We start from the raw sequence: 15491 nt of genomic DNA, 5'->3' as shown, positions 1-15491 counted from the left end.
GTTATCTGGCAACCCAGGTGTAAGGTTTCCTTTAAAAGTAAAATGCCTTGGGCTTTCAGACTGTGACACAAGACTTCATTTGATATCCAGCAGCCAACTGCTTATATTACTCATGGATTTATGGTCCATTTTCTGTGGAACTCATAAATACAGTCTCTGAAATGTGCTAACCATTTGAGGTTTTTATTTGAGTTAAAGGATAGGAGGATTTCTCAGAGGAGTCACCAGAAGATGAGTGAGTAGTGTTTTTTTGTGGTTAATCTAACTTCTTAAAAAGAAAAATGAGCATTACTGAGGATAAGCAGGCAGTACTGGAATTTGAGATCCCCTCTGCACCTCCACTGAACAAGCCCAAGTAACACATTCATAGCCTGATTCTCCTCATACCAAAATATCCTGAGCACAGACTCACGGAAGGGTGTATTTCAGGAATTTTCCCCAACCCTAGGATTTACTTACCTTGTCATGTAATGGAATTACAAAATGGTTGGAGTGGAAAAAGAAATTAAAGATCAACTACTTCCAAACCCCTGCCATGGGCAGGGACACCTTCCACTAGTCCAGGTTGCTCCAAGCCCCATCCAGCTTGGCCTTGAACACTCCTAGGGATGGGGCAGCCCCAGCTTCTCTGGGCAAACTGTGCCAGGGCCTCACCACCCTCATAGCCAAGAATTTCTTCATAATCTCTAATCTTGTCTTCCAGCTCTGGGTAGTAACAGCTCCCCATCCATCTGCAGGGAGAGTCAGGAGAGTAGAGTTTTAAAAAAATTCAAAATGTCTTGTTTCAGTTTAGTTCCATATATCCGTGCCCAATCTCCTTCTCAAGAACCTCACCCCAGGGAAATCTAAGTCAAATACATCTTCCTCATACATAGGACTATCTATCATTAAACACAAGAAACTTCCAAGATGTAAAACTACAACAGCTTCCTGCTAGTTTTTATATATTTTCCCATAAAAATGTCCAGACTTTTAGGGAAGAAACCACGAGGCAATTTAGAGGGAACATCAGAAGTGTTTGCCTGTGGGTATATGTGTCTGGGCCCAGCTGGAGGTCTTACTGGGTCAGTGTGGTGGGTCTCACCCTGCACATCCCATGGTCACTATGGAGAAGTGACTCTCACAGCTCCCACTGGGTTGTATTTTAGGCAGCAACAAGTGCCTGTACAAGCGAAGTGAGAGGCAGCTGGGGGCTCGGGACCTGGGAGCCATCGTGGTTGTGGAGGCTTTCCAGGGAGAGGCGAGTCGACTCCAGTTGGAGGGTGTCCAATTCCACCATGTTGGCCAAATATTTCGTCACCACTGCAGTGCCCTGACTGTTACTGGCAACACGTGGATGGCAGGTGAGTTGGCTGTACCGGAGGTGGGCTTGAATGATCTCAAATGTCCACCTTCTCATGCCCAAAGGTGGGGCAGATGCTCTCAAAACCTACTTAGCTCTGAAGTCAGCGGGCAAATTGGATTGCTAAATGTGAGGAAACCTCACCCGTGGTCCAAGACTCAGTTATGGAGTTGTTTCAGCTGCTTCTTCCCAAAATAATATTTTGTTTTTATGCTACACTGCTGTGTTGGTGTGCTGCTTCTAGTTCTGGAAATGAATGCACTGATACACTATGAGGGAGCCCAAAGGTGTCTCAGGGCTGTCTGCTAAGTAGAGTCCAAAATTTAATTTTATCACCCAGAGGGTAAGGAACAGATTCAGTTCTTTTTACTTTGTCACCAGTAAGTGCCAAATTCAGTTCTGTGGAAGTGGCAGTGATGGTTCTGAAGACTGGCGGTGACAGGAGCAAGTTAGGTGGGCTCAAAGAATATTTTAAGGGTGCTGGATGAGACTTTCCCCTCCAGCTAAGCTACACTTATGTCTCTCACAGAATCATAGAATCATTGAATGGTTTGATTTGGAAGGAACCTTAAAGATCATCTAATTCCAATCCCCTTGCCAAGGACAGGGGCAACTATTTCCTAAGCCATCTTCAGCACTGAGTGAGGATTCAGGCTTCCTGGTGACAGAAGGCAGCACTGGCCATGATCCAGATGGAGGGCAGGTCACTATGCCTGGCTAGAGAAGGGGTACAAGATACCTGCTCTGTCCTCACTGCCCTTCTGAAAGGTTCTTCCTCCCCTTCAAACCCACTTCAATCGTCAAACTACCTGAGCTCATAACATACTTCCCTCTTGGGATCTTACTGTGTCCTTCCTCTGGATCTCCTCCTTCTTCCTCACAATAGTGGAACACCTCCCATTTCTGTGCTCAGGCCCTCTCCTTCCTCCTGTTCATTCCTCAGCAATACCCACCTGTGATTGAAGACCTGCCAGGTGAGTAAGGGTGGGCAGTTGCAACTACACAGTCCCACAGGACCAAAAGATTAATTGCACAGCATTGAAGGATGAGGAGCTAATATAAAACTCTCCCAACCTTCAAGCTGCAGAGTGAATTTTTTATCACAAGCCTCTTTTCTTTCTAGACTCTTACATTCATGGCTGTTGTGTTTTGAACTCCTTTGGCCAAGGACTCCGCCTGACTGGGATCTCAAACCTCAGTGTGGACAGCAATGTTTTCTATAACATTTCAGGCCATGGGCTTGTACTGGGTAAGTCAGCAAAATATCTACCTAACATGTGCTGATTGCCATTTGCATGAAAATGGAAAGAATGCAGATCCTTAACTGCCTTCTGAGAACTTTAATCACATCTTCTGCATTTTCTTGTGTCAGTGAATTTGGAATAAAGCTCCAACAATTCTACAAACAACTCCTAGAAACTACTTCCATTTGACCATATGCTCTGTCTCTTCAGGACAGTCTTCACTTGATCAGTATCCCTTGTTTTTAAGTGAACAAGGAGAAGTAGAATTCTTTTAGGGGATTGATTAATCCATCTTTAGAAGAGCGTCATTATGCAATATTTAAGATCCCAGCTTAGTGAAGCATTTAAGAGCATACTTACCTTTAACTCCACTCATTTGACATCAAAGATAATGGAGTGAAAGCATATGTTAAAAGTTAAGCAGAGGATTTAGCACTTAAATAAATTGGAGCTTGGAGCAACAAAAATGTTAAACAACAAAATATTTCTCCTAACTAACCATCAGGAGACTGACTTCCAGCATCTTCTGCTGGGATCTCATGTTGCCTGAATACCTAAAGATAGAGCTCGATTTTCATTTTCCATAAGAGATGTGAAAAAATGACCAATTTTAAGATAAACAGAGGAGGGGGAAAAAAGCCTTTAGTCCTGATCCTGCAGTTCCACACACACAGCGAGTCCCTGTGGTGGGTGCTGTGTATAAACATAATGAGAAGCCATAGATCACAATTTAAACAGAGGAGACTATAAACTGAGAGTGATTATACACATCTTGCAGATGAAGAGAGCTGGCTCAGAGAGATGCTCAAGGTGATGAACAGAATCCTTGCAGTCATGGGGAAGCAGAACAAGATCTCCAACCTGTTGGCATCCCTTGGCTCACTCATGCTGGGACATGTGTTGGAGTTAAAGGACTCTGGGCTGAGCTGAAGTTTCAGCCTGAATACACTTTATCCCCAAGATGTCTTTAATGACTTCACTGTCAGCAGCTCCAGAGGGTCTGATGGATGAATTTATGTATCATTTTGTTGCCTGTGAAGGAATATTTATTATAGCTGCCTCTTTACAGGTCCTGAACTGGACTCCCTCACTGATTTCATTTAAAACCCTTATTTTCAGGGGGTTTGCAAGACAGTCATAAAAAGTCGCTCTGGGCTTAAAATTATTGACACACCAGGTCTCAGCTTGAAAGCCAAAACCTTTTATGGCACCTCAAAAACTTGTATGGATGTCAAAAGAACTGCTTTATGCTGTTCATTCTCCAGTGGTGAGATGGTTTGTGGTAAATACAGCTTGGAAAAGAGATATTTCCTAAATAGATTCTGTTCCAAAAAGTTGGAAAGGCTCAAAAGACTGAGGGAAGGCTAAAAGTAATTAGTGCCACCCCCAAAACCAAAGGATATAGATATTCCTGTGAAGTGGCTTATGTTAGGAGTAGTAATCATTGGGGAAGGAATCTGTATTTGGAACAGAACTTGAGCAGATATAGATGAAAATAATAGTTTATGTTTACTAATAAACTAAACAGATGTAATTTGTTCCTAATGTGACACAAATAGAGATGTTCCATTTCATATTCTTATTCCAAAAGACCAGAGCAGGAGATTATGTGCTGATCATAGAATCATAGAACCATTAAGGCTGGAAAAACCTTTAACATCCAGTCCGAATATTGCCCCAGCACTGCCAAGTCCACAACTAAACCTTTCCCCAAGTGCCACATCTGCATGTTTTTTGAATGCCTCCAGGAATGGTGACTCCACCACTTCCCTGGGCAGCCCATTCCAATATTTGAACTACCTTTTCAATGAAGAAATTATTCTTAATATCCAATCTGAACCTCCCCTGGTGCAACTTGAGTCCACTTTCTCTTATCCTATTGATGTGTTCTGTGATTCTATCCTTACTTGGACTTGACTTGTCCAAGGTCTGTCCAAGATTTATCAAAGTCTTGTCTTGTCAAAGACTGTCCACTTTTTGCTGTTGGGTGGCCCATTTCTTTAAGGTGTAGTTTAAAGACATATTTCTTTTGTTTTCTTTTTCCTACTTCAATACTCTTACTAGATCTGAGGCACCCCATGAGTCTGAGTTGTCTGATCAATTGGGTGATTGATTTTTCCCTCTTTCTTCTCATACTCCATTGCTTAGGGGGGCAATGCTCCACTTTTGTGTAGAGTTCCACCAGGTGTTTTTAAGTATATTTAGAAATTTTCTTACATGTAAGTAGGGTAGTGAATGGAGACACAGGAGATAGAGCAGACTTTGAGCCCTAGTACTGCCAGGAGCATGCCTGTGCAGAGGTGAGCCCCTTTCCCACTCTGAATCTCTCTTTTTCCCAACTGTAAATCTGCTTTATAACATATATATTATTTGTTTTCAGTATAAGCTTGCAATACAGTAGATATAGCTGGTGATATATTCACATATAACACCTAGTATGGTAAATATACATGAATATAACACCTGGACTTGTGTGTATTGAAATGCAGAATCATGACAATAGGGAGGTTCCAGCTATATGTACATTTATGTTGATTTTTTCTTTTTTTTCTTGTTTTTCCTTTATTTTTCTTCTTTATTTTCCTTATCTTTTTTTCTCTTCTTTTTTTTTTTTTTTTTTTTTAAAGGTGAGGGACTGGAAGAGGGGAACAGAGTCAGTAACAACATAGTGATTGGCCTTTCTGGAACTGATGGTTTATCCAACATTGAGACACTGTCACCAGCAGGGATTTACATCAGGGCACCTGCCAACTTCGTCAAGGTGAGAAGTTCAGGTACAAGACAGAACATTTCCCTTCTAATCAAAGATATCAGAAAGATGCAGAGCTTCATTTATCTGGGAGATCATGTAGACAATATTTGCTTCTTGGCTGAGCTGTCAGAACCTGTGCTTCTGATGGGATATTGAAACAAGTGCATATTACAATATAAATTATGTTCATGGGCAAATTATTACTCAAAATTTTTCTGCATTTGCATGGAATGAAATATTACAGTGAGATCATTCATACTGAGATACTTTAAAAAGTTGTTTTATTTTCTAATACAGATTCAGAAAACTTGGAAAAAAGTATAGGCTCAGCTTCTCGAGAATTGTTTCCTATTTCTGTCATTATATATATAAAAAAATCTGAATTTTAATAGACTGATGACAAACACATTAAAATGCAGCAATATCAAATGTATCTCTGTCTGGATTTAAAATTACATTGTACGTATATTTGCATTCGAGGGTGAGAAGAATGTATTCCCTGTCCTATGAAAATGACATTGATTTTAAAAGAAATGAACCTTCTCTATTCAACAGTAATAAAACACTGAACTTTTAAAGAGCTAACAGAGTAACAACCCTCACATCAAAAAGCTGAGCTCAGTAAAAATCTTTTTATTCACTAATTCTCTGATGCTTTCTCTTAGTTTTTACTTTTGTTGATCTTACATTTTAGAATAAAGAGTCACTTTTAAGTCTTCCATGGAAGAAAAAATTTAATTTTCAGCAACTTCAAACCACTTTTCCTTCCCAACTATTTTTAAGCCTGGAATTTCACTGAAACTGACCTTTCTTACCACACTGTCAGTAGTGACAAATGCATATTTTAATTTAAAAAACTATCCTAACCTGTTCCACTATTAACCCACAGTAACCAAACCAAATACTAACTGTATGTGAAGACCTAATCACCCCCTGGGCTTCTGCTCTGCGGAGAAAGAGTCACACCTAAATTTGAAGGTGAAAAAGAGACCAACACATTTCTATGTTATTATAAGGACAGCAGTAGTTATAAAGAAGGAGAGGACTTTTCTGCAATTCCCTCAAGGGCATATTTATCATTGTTAAGACCATCAGATGTGGCTAAAAAGTACAACAACTAGGCAGGATCTTATGAATTTCACCTTCATTAAACACAGTTTTGTACTGTCGTGCACTGACTTACCCTGGAGCGTTGACTCCATCGCCAGTGGCTCAGCTTTTGAAAAGGTTTGCTGCAATTGCCTCTGTGGGGACGTGTGAACTGACTGTGGTGGATTTTCAGCACATTTATTTAGCCCTCCCAGTTCTCATGTCTTCACAGAGATGCCCAAAGCCATGTCAAAATCAGGGGGTTCAGTCTACTCTCCAGAGCTGTGGTGCTCCAGGTGGAGCAGCAGATGGCCCTGGAAGGGTTGTTGATAACCCTTGCCATGGACACTCTCTTGGAGTGGGATATTTGAGGTGTTGCAGCAGCAAAAGAAAAATAGTTGCCCAGCTTAAAATTGTTATTAGCTGCACTTCCTATGTGACAGAACCAAGCAGAACTCTGGAAGACATAGAAGTACACAGAGAAAAAGTCACATTTTTTAAGAGAAAAAGTCACATTTCTCCCAAGCAAAACAATAGTGGACTTTTCCTTAGTACAATAATAATCACTGAATTCAGGGGATGGTGGTCCAGCACAAGCATCTTGATGTTTCAGCACCTTTTATCTGATTAAATGACTCAAGAACAGTGTCTTTTAGGTATTTGTAATCTTAAATTAATGGGGAAATTTGAAGAATGTAATGGGAAAGACTCATCTTCCTACTGCGTGATTTCCAGGCCAGGACATGAAAAATTTTAATTCTAGGTATTCGTCAGTCTTTGTGTTTCTTGGTGGGGTTTTTTGTTTGTTTGGTGGTGGTGGTGGTGTGTTTTTTTTTTTTTTAATCTTCAGATTTCCATCTTTCAGTTACTGGTTTTAAACTTAGGGGCTGCAATCCTTAAGGCAAAGACTGCAGCTAAGATAACCAGGGAGCTCTAGGCCTACAGTGTTACATCTTCTGTGCATGATGGGTTAAACTTTACCACAGTGAGACCTGCAATAATATTTTCATAACTACTCAATTTACTTGGGAGCCTAAATTTGCATCGGTGGCTGAAGAGCTTAAATTTCCTTGAAAATCAGTGGTGCCCTAAACGGTGTGGAAACTGGGACAGAGCAGTCACTCAAACCTGAGCTTACAAAGACATTTGGAGACCCAAGTCCCTCTGGTTTCCGTTTGACTTAAGCTCTTAAGTGCATTGGTGAATCAGGCTGATAGATAAAATTTTATACTTGGACAGTATGAGTGCAAAATGATTATTGCAATATATAATTTTTTATATATATTTTTTTAAATACAGTGTGTGAGCCCAGGTTATCACTTTTTAGTGTCATTGACAATTTCATTAACAGGTTGTTTCTTTTCTTTTAAATGCTGTCAGCACAAGGAACTGAAGATGCTCCTCTGGGATATTGCCACTTTTGTCACTGAAACTTCTGCCCTATGCCCCTAGTTTTGTTTTTGTGTGCAGGAAAAGCAACTTTAAAAGTAGGTTTATATTTTTTTCTCTTGAGTCTCTTGGGCCCAGTGAGTCTTAGACTTTTTGTAGTAAATCCCAATAAATATTTTCAATGCCCTGAAATCCTAGAGCCAGCATGGAGAGCTCATGCATAACAAGGTACAGACTAGGCTTGAGAAATTCAACAGGATCCTCCCTTTCCTTTCTTACTGTGATGTTGAGGAGTGAGAAACAGTTCCAGTGAATAAACAGAGTGGAGCTCAGCCCCTGTCTCCACGTCAGAGGAGTGACTGATGGTCACTTGGTAAAAGTGACTGATTTCACTGCTGGCAAACGCATTTGTTCCCCAGTGTCACCCCACCCAGCCATTCTCCACCATACCATTGTTTTTCACCATTTCATCCCAGCTGAGACCTTTTCTAAAACGTTTCCGGCAAGGTGGGTGCACGCTGGGCCCGCTGCCAGGTTCTTAAACCGGGGTAGCAGTGCTGGGCCCGCTGTCCAGAGCTTTAATTTTGATCTTTAAAGTCAACAGTTTGAGTCCCAGCTATCTGAAAGAAATTCATGAAATATTTACACCAGCAGAGTTGTGAGGTTAAGAGACACTTAAAACGTCAGCCACTCGATTTTACTGACTTGCCATGCACAGCTCCAGGTGTTTGCCATGCTCGGGGAGGTAATTTCTCTCCGGAATTTTGGTTGCACGGACATTCGTAATATACTGACTTCCACAAAGAATTGATTTCCACACAAAATTCCCTGCTTGCCTAAAACCCCTGCCCTCCAGCCACTGGCTGGCTGAATAAATATGCAGGTTTTTTTTTTTTTTCTTCTCCTTATGAATCATGTGTAGAATGCATGATTGGAGTCTCAAGTAAAAGATCCTGGGGATGATGTGACCGGACTGCAGAAGTATTTTGTTAAAGGAAAAGGGTCTGTGGCTGCACTTTTCAGAAAGAGCAGCAGTTGTACCTGGGGATAGAGAAAGCAGAGCTTTGGGTCTCGGTACTTTGTTCCTTGACAGATGTCAGGGATCAGGACTGCGGGGAACACACTTGGATGGGTCAGAAGAAAGTAATTGGTATATGGAGGGTTTCACCTCAAGGTCGCCAGGCTCAGCTTTGATTTGGACCATCAGGGACTAAAAAGTCATTAGTGTTTTAGCAGTGTCCAGTGACCTATGAATGGTAGTGGTGGGTGTCAGTCCTGATCTTAGAGAACAAGCTCCTCTTACAGCTGCAAGAAAGGTTATCTTAGTGAGCAAGACACCTCCAGAGAGCAATTAATCTTGTCTGAGGATAGGAGAGTTGCCTTCTGGACATGTCTATGCCTTATTTTTTTCTAAGAGAGGGAGCCTAAGTTTACCAGGGTGGACTTCAGCATCAAATTTTTACACATGCAAGGCAGGTGAGAGGGATTCTGCACAGGTGCACACAAGAAAACATTGTTATATGGACACCATCCATAACCAGCTGGGTTTGGCTGATCTCCAAACTAAACAGGCAACAGCAGTTTTTTTTGCCCTGGAGTAGAAAAGCTCAGAACCCACTAAATATAACCCTCACAACCCACTTGCTTCACAATCTGTAAGTACCAAACTCCTAATTTTAAGGCCAGTTGGACCTTATGTTCATTCATTTTTACCCCTTGCAATAATATAAAAATGTAACTCTTTAATTTCTTAATTAAGAGATATTAAATAACAACTCACAGCACATCTTCCCATGGTTATTCACTTACCCTCTTAAAAATAATTCAAACCACATAATTTACCACAAGTGTAAGCAAGTTTAATTGTTCAGCCACTGACATATCCTGATGTTCTCTGCTTTCTCTTGACTTTTAGTAGCATCCCTTTTTCAATGCAAATATTTCCTTATCCTGTATTTGCTTTGTGAGACAGGAGAAAGATTCAGATGGAGAAGGAAATCAATAAACTGAATAGTTTGTGATTTACCTTTCCTTCATGACATTTCCATCTTTTATAGAAACGAATTTTTAAGTGTAAGTTTTCCACCCATTTTATTCTTACCTACTTCTTCAAGAATTGTGACAACACCTTTTTTCTGTCATTTGTCTCTGTTGCTTGGTCAACCCTTGTTGTCTGGCTTAAAAAAGCTTTTTTAAGATTTTACCAACCATACTTACCAGAATTTGAATGGACTTCAGGTGAAATTTTAATTTGGGGGTTTTTTAGGTTGATTTTTTTTTTCTAGAAATCTGTGGTAATATATTTTCAGAGTTACATATTCTTCTCTACAGGGTAACACTGTGTGGGGTGCTGGGTATGGTTATTTCTTTCATCTGAATCCTGAGGGACCATCCAAAGTGCCTCTCCTGTCCTTCAGTGAGAACACAGCTCACTCCTGCACGAGGTACTTGGGGATTTTTGGTTAAAGAGGTTTTCCTTCAGTGAATGGTTATGTCAACTAAAATTGCAGTGGTGGGCAGAAAATGCCTTGCCCCTCTTTTCAGAACTTTTCCCCCCAGTTTTGCTCCCTTTCAGGTCCTCCTCCCTTGTAAGCAGAATTATCTGCAGCAGGGCAGGATCACTGTTTGTCAGGGATGTGCTTGGGGCTGTTTTTCTGGTTTCCTTTTAGTTTAAATACAGTCATAGAATCATAGAATGGTTTGGGTTGGAAGTGCTTAAAGAGCATCTGGTTCCAACTCTCTGCCATGGGCAGGGACACCTTCCACCAGACCAGGTTGCTCCGAGCCCCATCCAACGTGGCCTTGGACACTGCCAGGGACCAGACAGCCACTTCTTTCCTTTGCTTCCTGGTCCTTTCTTCATCATTCACGAGCCCTGTTTGTTAACTTGCAGGAATTCCCTGTGCTGTTAACAAGCTCCTCTACTTTACCCCCTTGTTTAACTAGTCCCAAGGTAATCTAAGGTGCCACATCTAACACATTTCCTCATCAACAGCAAAGCACTGAAGCATGAGATGATGTGTTGAATTGAAAGCTCACTTTCTATGTCTACCAGGAATTTTGAGAAGAGAGTGGCTGCAGGAGAACAGATACACAATTTCTTTCTGACACACTTAGATTTAGATTAGATATCAGGAAGAATTTCTTCCCTGTGAGGGTGGGGAGGCCCTGGCACAGGTTTCCCAGAGAAGCTGTGGCTGTGCCATCCCTGGAAGTGTTCCAGGCCAGGTTGGATGGGGCTCGGAGCAACCTGGGATAGTGGAAGGTATCCCTGCCCATGGCAGGTGCCCATGGCACCAGGTGATTTTTAAGGTCCCTTCCAACCCAAACCATACTGTGATTCCATGATTCTATGACATTTCATGTGACAACTGTTCCTGTAGTATGCAGGAATGACTATTCAAAAGAGCTTTTACCTGTACTTCCCTAAAACAGAAACTATATTAAAAAATATTATACTGAAAATCAGTGGATGGAGTGACCTGAATTTTGAGGAAATCTGGATATTAATCTGGATTTAAAACCTCTGAGAAAGTCAAACCAAGGGCAGCATTCAGGAACATGTACATTTGGGCTGTACTCCAAGTTGACTGAATACAAGATAAGGAAAAGCCTTATCTCTCCAAATTCATATCAGGTTTATCTGAAGGTGATGCTGAAAACTCATGAGCAAGTTGGGGATGTCATCTTTCAGTGACACTGCACACTTGTTAGCCCTGCTGTGGCTAATTCTGAAAATGCAAGAAAAAAAATTTTAAATATGCTCACTGGTATGATTAGATGCCTAAAATAAGTAGTGTTATCTACCAATCTCTGATTTGGGGTTAAACGATAAAGTCTCATGAGAGAACTGTTACAGATTTAAGATTTTAGATATCTAAATGATGAATAGAAAAATCTACTCACCAATACATGCACTGTAAAGAATCAGTCTCCATCGCTTTCTATCCTAAACAGGTATGGATTGCTGGTGTACCCGGAATATCTGCCAGACAGCTTAAACAGACCTGTTCAGTTCAACAACTTCACAGCTTGGAGCTGCCAAGGGGGAGCACAGGTATGTCTGGTCCTGACTGTCCTCTGGGATGCTCAGGATCTTTCCAGGTATCTCACCTCTACACTGACTTCATCTTTGAGGCTGCAAAAAGAAACATTCTGAGTGGGTCTTAGCTATTCTTGAAGACTGCAGTTGGTAAAAGATCTGATACCTTCATAGGGATGATGGTTTCCAGGGGACTTTTTTAATTCTTATTAAAAATTTACACTTTTCATTTATTTGAATTTGTCTAAAATCATTCTCCAGCTATTACAGTTCATTATTAATTAATCTGATTACAAAAGCCCCACATCACCCATTATTACCTGACGCTTTCTTCCCACACGTACAATTTAGAGCTCATGGTCCTCTTAACCCCCATCTGATGACCTGAACAGTTTGTATGTGTTTCTCTGTAAGTCATGTTTTGTAGCTTCACCCATCCTATCACTCTGAAGGTGTACAGTTTTTCAGTGTGATTTTTTTTAATTGATGCATCCTCTTTCTGGAGAAGCTTGTTTGTATGAAAAAAAACCAAACAAACAAAACCAAAAGATTGTTTTGCAGGAGTTTTTTGTTTGTTTATTTTCTCTGTCTAACTTGTAATTTCTTTGTACGTGACTGACTGAGAATACATGAATAATTAAGTTTATTCTTCATCTTTCCATGGGCTCTCTCCAGAAACAGTTCTCTTTCTAAGTACCCCATCTCTGGAAATGTTCAAGCCCAGGTTGGATGGGGCTTGGAGCAACCTGAGATAGTAGAAGCTGTCCCTGCCCATGGCAGGGGGTTGGAACCGGAGGGTCTTTCATGTCCCTTCCAATGCAAACCGTTCTATGGTTTGATGATGATGATTATTCCTTTATTTTCCTTTTATATAGATTTTCAGTAGCAGGAATCTTGAACTCCAACATTTCTGGGTTTCTTCTTGCAAAGACTTTGGCATTGACATCGTGGAGAGCCTGGGAAACACCTCTGTGTCTGACAGTGTTTTAATTGGACACACTGGGCAAAAGGTGAGCTCTACAGGAATGATTTCAATGTTCCCTTCAAATGGGAATCTGGAGAAATAAGAAAAGGTTGCAGAACAGCCCATGTTCCATGGCAGCCTTGGTAAATCTTGGATTTTAAATAGATTGTATGTAAATATAATAGATGTAAATAAATGTATGTAAATAGAATAAACTGTGGGTGTTGGTGTCTTTTCCCAAGCAACAAGAGACAGGACAAGAGGAAATGGCCTCAAGTTGTGCCAAGGAAGGTTTAAATTGGATATTAGGGAAAATTTTTTCACTGAAAAGTTTATCAAACATTGGAACAGGCTGCTCAGGGCAATGGTGGAGTCCCCAGCCCTGGAGGGATTTAAAAGATATGCAGATGTGGCACTTGGGGACATGGGTTAGTGGTGGCCTTGGCAGTGCTGGGGGAATGGTTGGACTTTAAGACCTTGGAGGTTTTTTCCAACCTAAACAATTGTATGATTTTTTTCCCCAAACATATTTTTATTTCATTATGGACGTTTTGAAGAGTTTTTTAAAACAAATTTGAAACAAGGACTCTGATTTTTCTATTTTAATTCAGAACTATTTAAAAATTCACATTGTAATCTATGATTCTGTATATTCTTTATAAAACAACATTCAAAAGTAAAAACAAAATCACAAAACCAAAAAGCTGAAGGATATTAGCAAGACAAGAGCTATTTTTTCCCCTACTTATATTTTTTTCCAAGATTCGCACGCTCTCAGAAAAACCCTGGAACTTCACAGAACATGAATTTTTGAGAAAAATCACAATTTTTGTTTAATCAAAGGTTTTTAACAGAAATTCCTATTTATTCCCATATATTCCCGTATTCTTTTTGCTGGAATAAACAGACAGCATTTAACCACACACAACGGAGTTTAGTTTAGTGATTTGAGAATAATGAGGGGGAACACCAGATTTGGTTTCTATCCCGGTCAATACTTTGGTTTCCTCTGCTGTCTTGTAGCATCATTGGTCCACCTGGAACACAGAGTGTTACTTTTTTTTGCTTGAGAGTGAAAAATGTAATTTTATTTATGCAGTAAATATGATCTTCTTCCATTATTTCTTTAGGCAGCTGGACGAAGTCCTTTGGGTGCTACGAGGTTGTTAACAGATTAATAACATGGATAACAATGGAATTTTAGTTACAGCTGGCCACAGCTGCTTGTTCATGATTTTGAGGTCTTTTTATTTTTCCCTGCTCAGTTTTCTATTGCTGTTTATTAAATTAATTTTCCTTTTGACTGGCAGAAAAAGGGCTTTAAATGAGTTTTCTTCAGAAGCTCACAGAAGGAAACCTCTATAGCAGGTCTGTATGTAGTTCAGATAAAATCCTATCTTCACCTATCCAACCTTGCAGTGTCCCAATGCATTTGTCTCAGGCACCAAAGGGTGGGTGTCTTTGTTTTTTGCTTTGCAGGATCTATGGAAGGATTCCAGTGTTGTACTTGTTAAGAGATTTAGAGGCGCTCAGCTGTGCCTTGTTTCTTGAAGTACCCCAGGGGGGTGATTATCTTTGATTATCTCATGATAAGAGCCTCCTTGTCATAATTTACATCTTAATGTATGTAATTCTCCCTTTAATAATGATGTCTCTTTAATATCAATTAAAACTTTATGACATTAATTTAATGGGAACCTTGGATATTCCTCTCTGCTCTAGCCCTTCCACTTTTTGACAGCAGGGCTTCAAAACAAGATTGTTTTCTGGAGACATCGGGGCATTTAAAAATTGGGGCTTTGACCAATTAAAACATTAGTGGCAGGACTAAATCTAGGACCAAGGGAAAGATTTTTGTTGACTTCCTAGACATCCAGCCAGCCTCTTCTATGCTTTCATAAAGTAACTTATTGTCTTTGTGGAGCCCTTTCAGGAGAAGCATTTCTTCATGAGAAAAGCAGAAGTTCTGATACAGGTGACACACACTAGAGAGGAATTATTGTCTCACACCATTCTATTTGCAATTTATCTAAATAAAACGAATTTATAAAAAATATAGAAAGGTAGGTGTGATGGAAGAACCAGAATTGTGAACAAAAAACAAATAAGAGACTTTCTAGGCAATTTGTTACCAGAAGTCAGGGGTTTCTGCTTAGCAGTGGTTTGGAAATGGTCCAAGGACCAGAACCATCACTCCAGATGTTTTGGCCTCAGAATAAAAGACTCGATGAAGCTACTGTGTCTTAAAGAGAGTAAATGAAGTAATAATCTGTTTATAAAAGTCCGTTTCATTCTACATTTTCAATTGAAGAGGATGTTTCCACATAGGGTGGGTTTCTTGACTGATTCTCTTCTATGGCTTTTGAGAGTTATTCTACAAGTCTTTTACTACAAACACCCAAAAATCTAGTTTGTCCATTGTGTTTCTCATCACTTGTGGGTTTTGCTCTTCCTTTCCAGTTCTGGTAGCTCTGATGGATCCTGAAGTCTACTAGAGCTTTGCTGAGAGCCTGGCTTAAGTGCTTCCTCCATCCCAAAGCACAAAAAAGGCTTTCGAATCTCAGCTCTCAGATTTTTGTTGGAACAGAAATTAGATATGATTAGCTTTGTAAAGTAGGGAAAATTCCTAATTGCTGGACAGGAAAGGATAAAGTAAAAGAGGCTCTGTG

General features: G+C 40.2%; 1 protein-coding gene across 9 annotated transcripts in view; it reads left to right on the top strand.

Annotated features, from left to right (window-relative positions):
- PKHD1 (PKHD1 ciliary IPT domain containing fibrocystin/polyductin) overlaps positions 1 to 15491 on the top strand; it is a 258573-nt gene that overhangs the window by 120151 nt on the left and 122931 nt on the right. For all 9 annotated transcript variants that reach the window (XR_004356231.1, XR_004356232.1, XM_032683659.1 and 6 more), the window contains 6 exons: positions 1149 to 1343; positions 2466 to 2591; positions 5214 to 5347; positions 10148 to 10260; positions 11774 to 11873; positions 12734 to 12868. Coding sequence is in view for 7 of the 9 variants with exons in the window: in XM_032683659.1 (XP_032539550.1) it covers positions 1149 to 1343; positions 2466 to 2591; positions 5214 to 5347; positions 10148 to 10260; positions 11774 to 11873; positions 12734 to 12868 (803 nt within the window). In the remaining 2 variants the exon portion in view is untranslated. The remainder of the gene's footprint in view (positions 1 to 1148; positions 1344 to 2465; positions 2592 to 5213; positions 5348 to 10147; positions 10261 to 11773; positions 11874 to 12733; positions 12869 to 15491) is intronic.

Source organism: Chiroxiphia lanceolata, chromosome 3 (assembly GCF_009829145.1).
Source record: "Chiroxiphia lanceolata isolate bChiLan1 chromosome 3, bChiLan1.pri, whole genome shotgun sequence".
NCBI lineage: Eukaryota > Metazoa > Chordata > Aves > Passeriformes > Pipridae > Chiroxiphia > Chiroxiphia lanceolata.
Note: the sequence above shows the minus strand (reverse complement) of the source record. Positions and strands in the feature narration are given on the sequence as shown.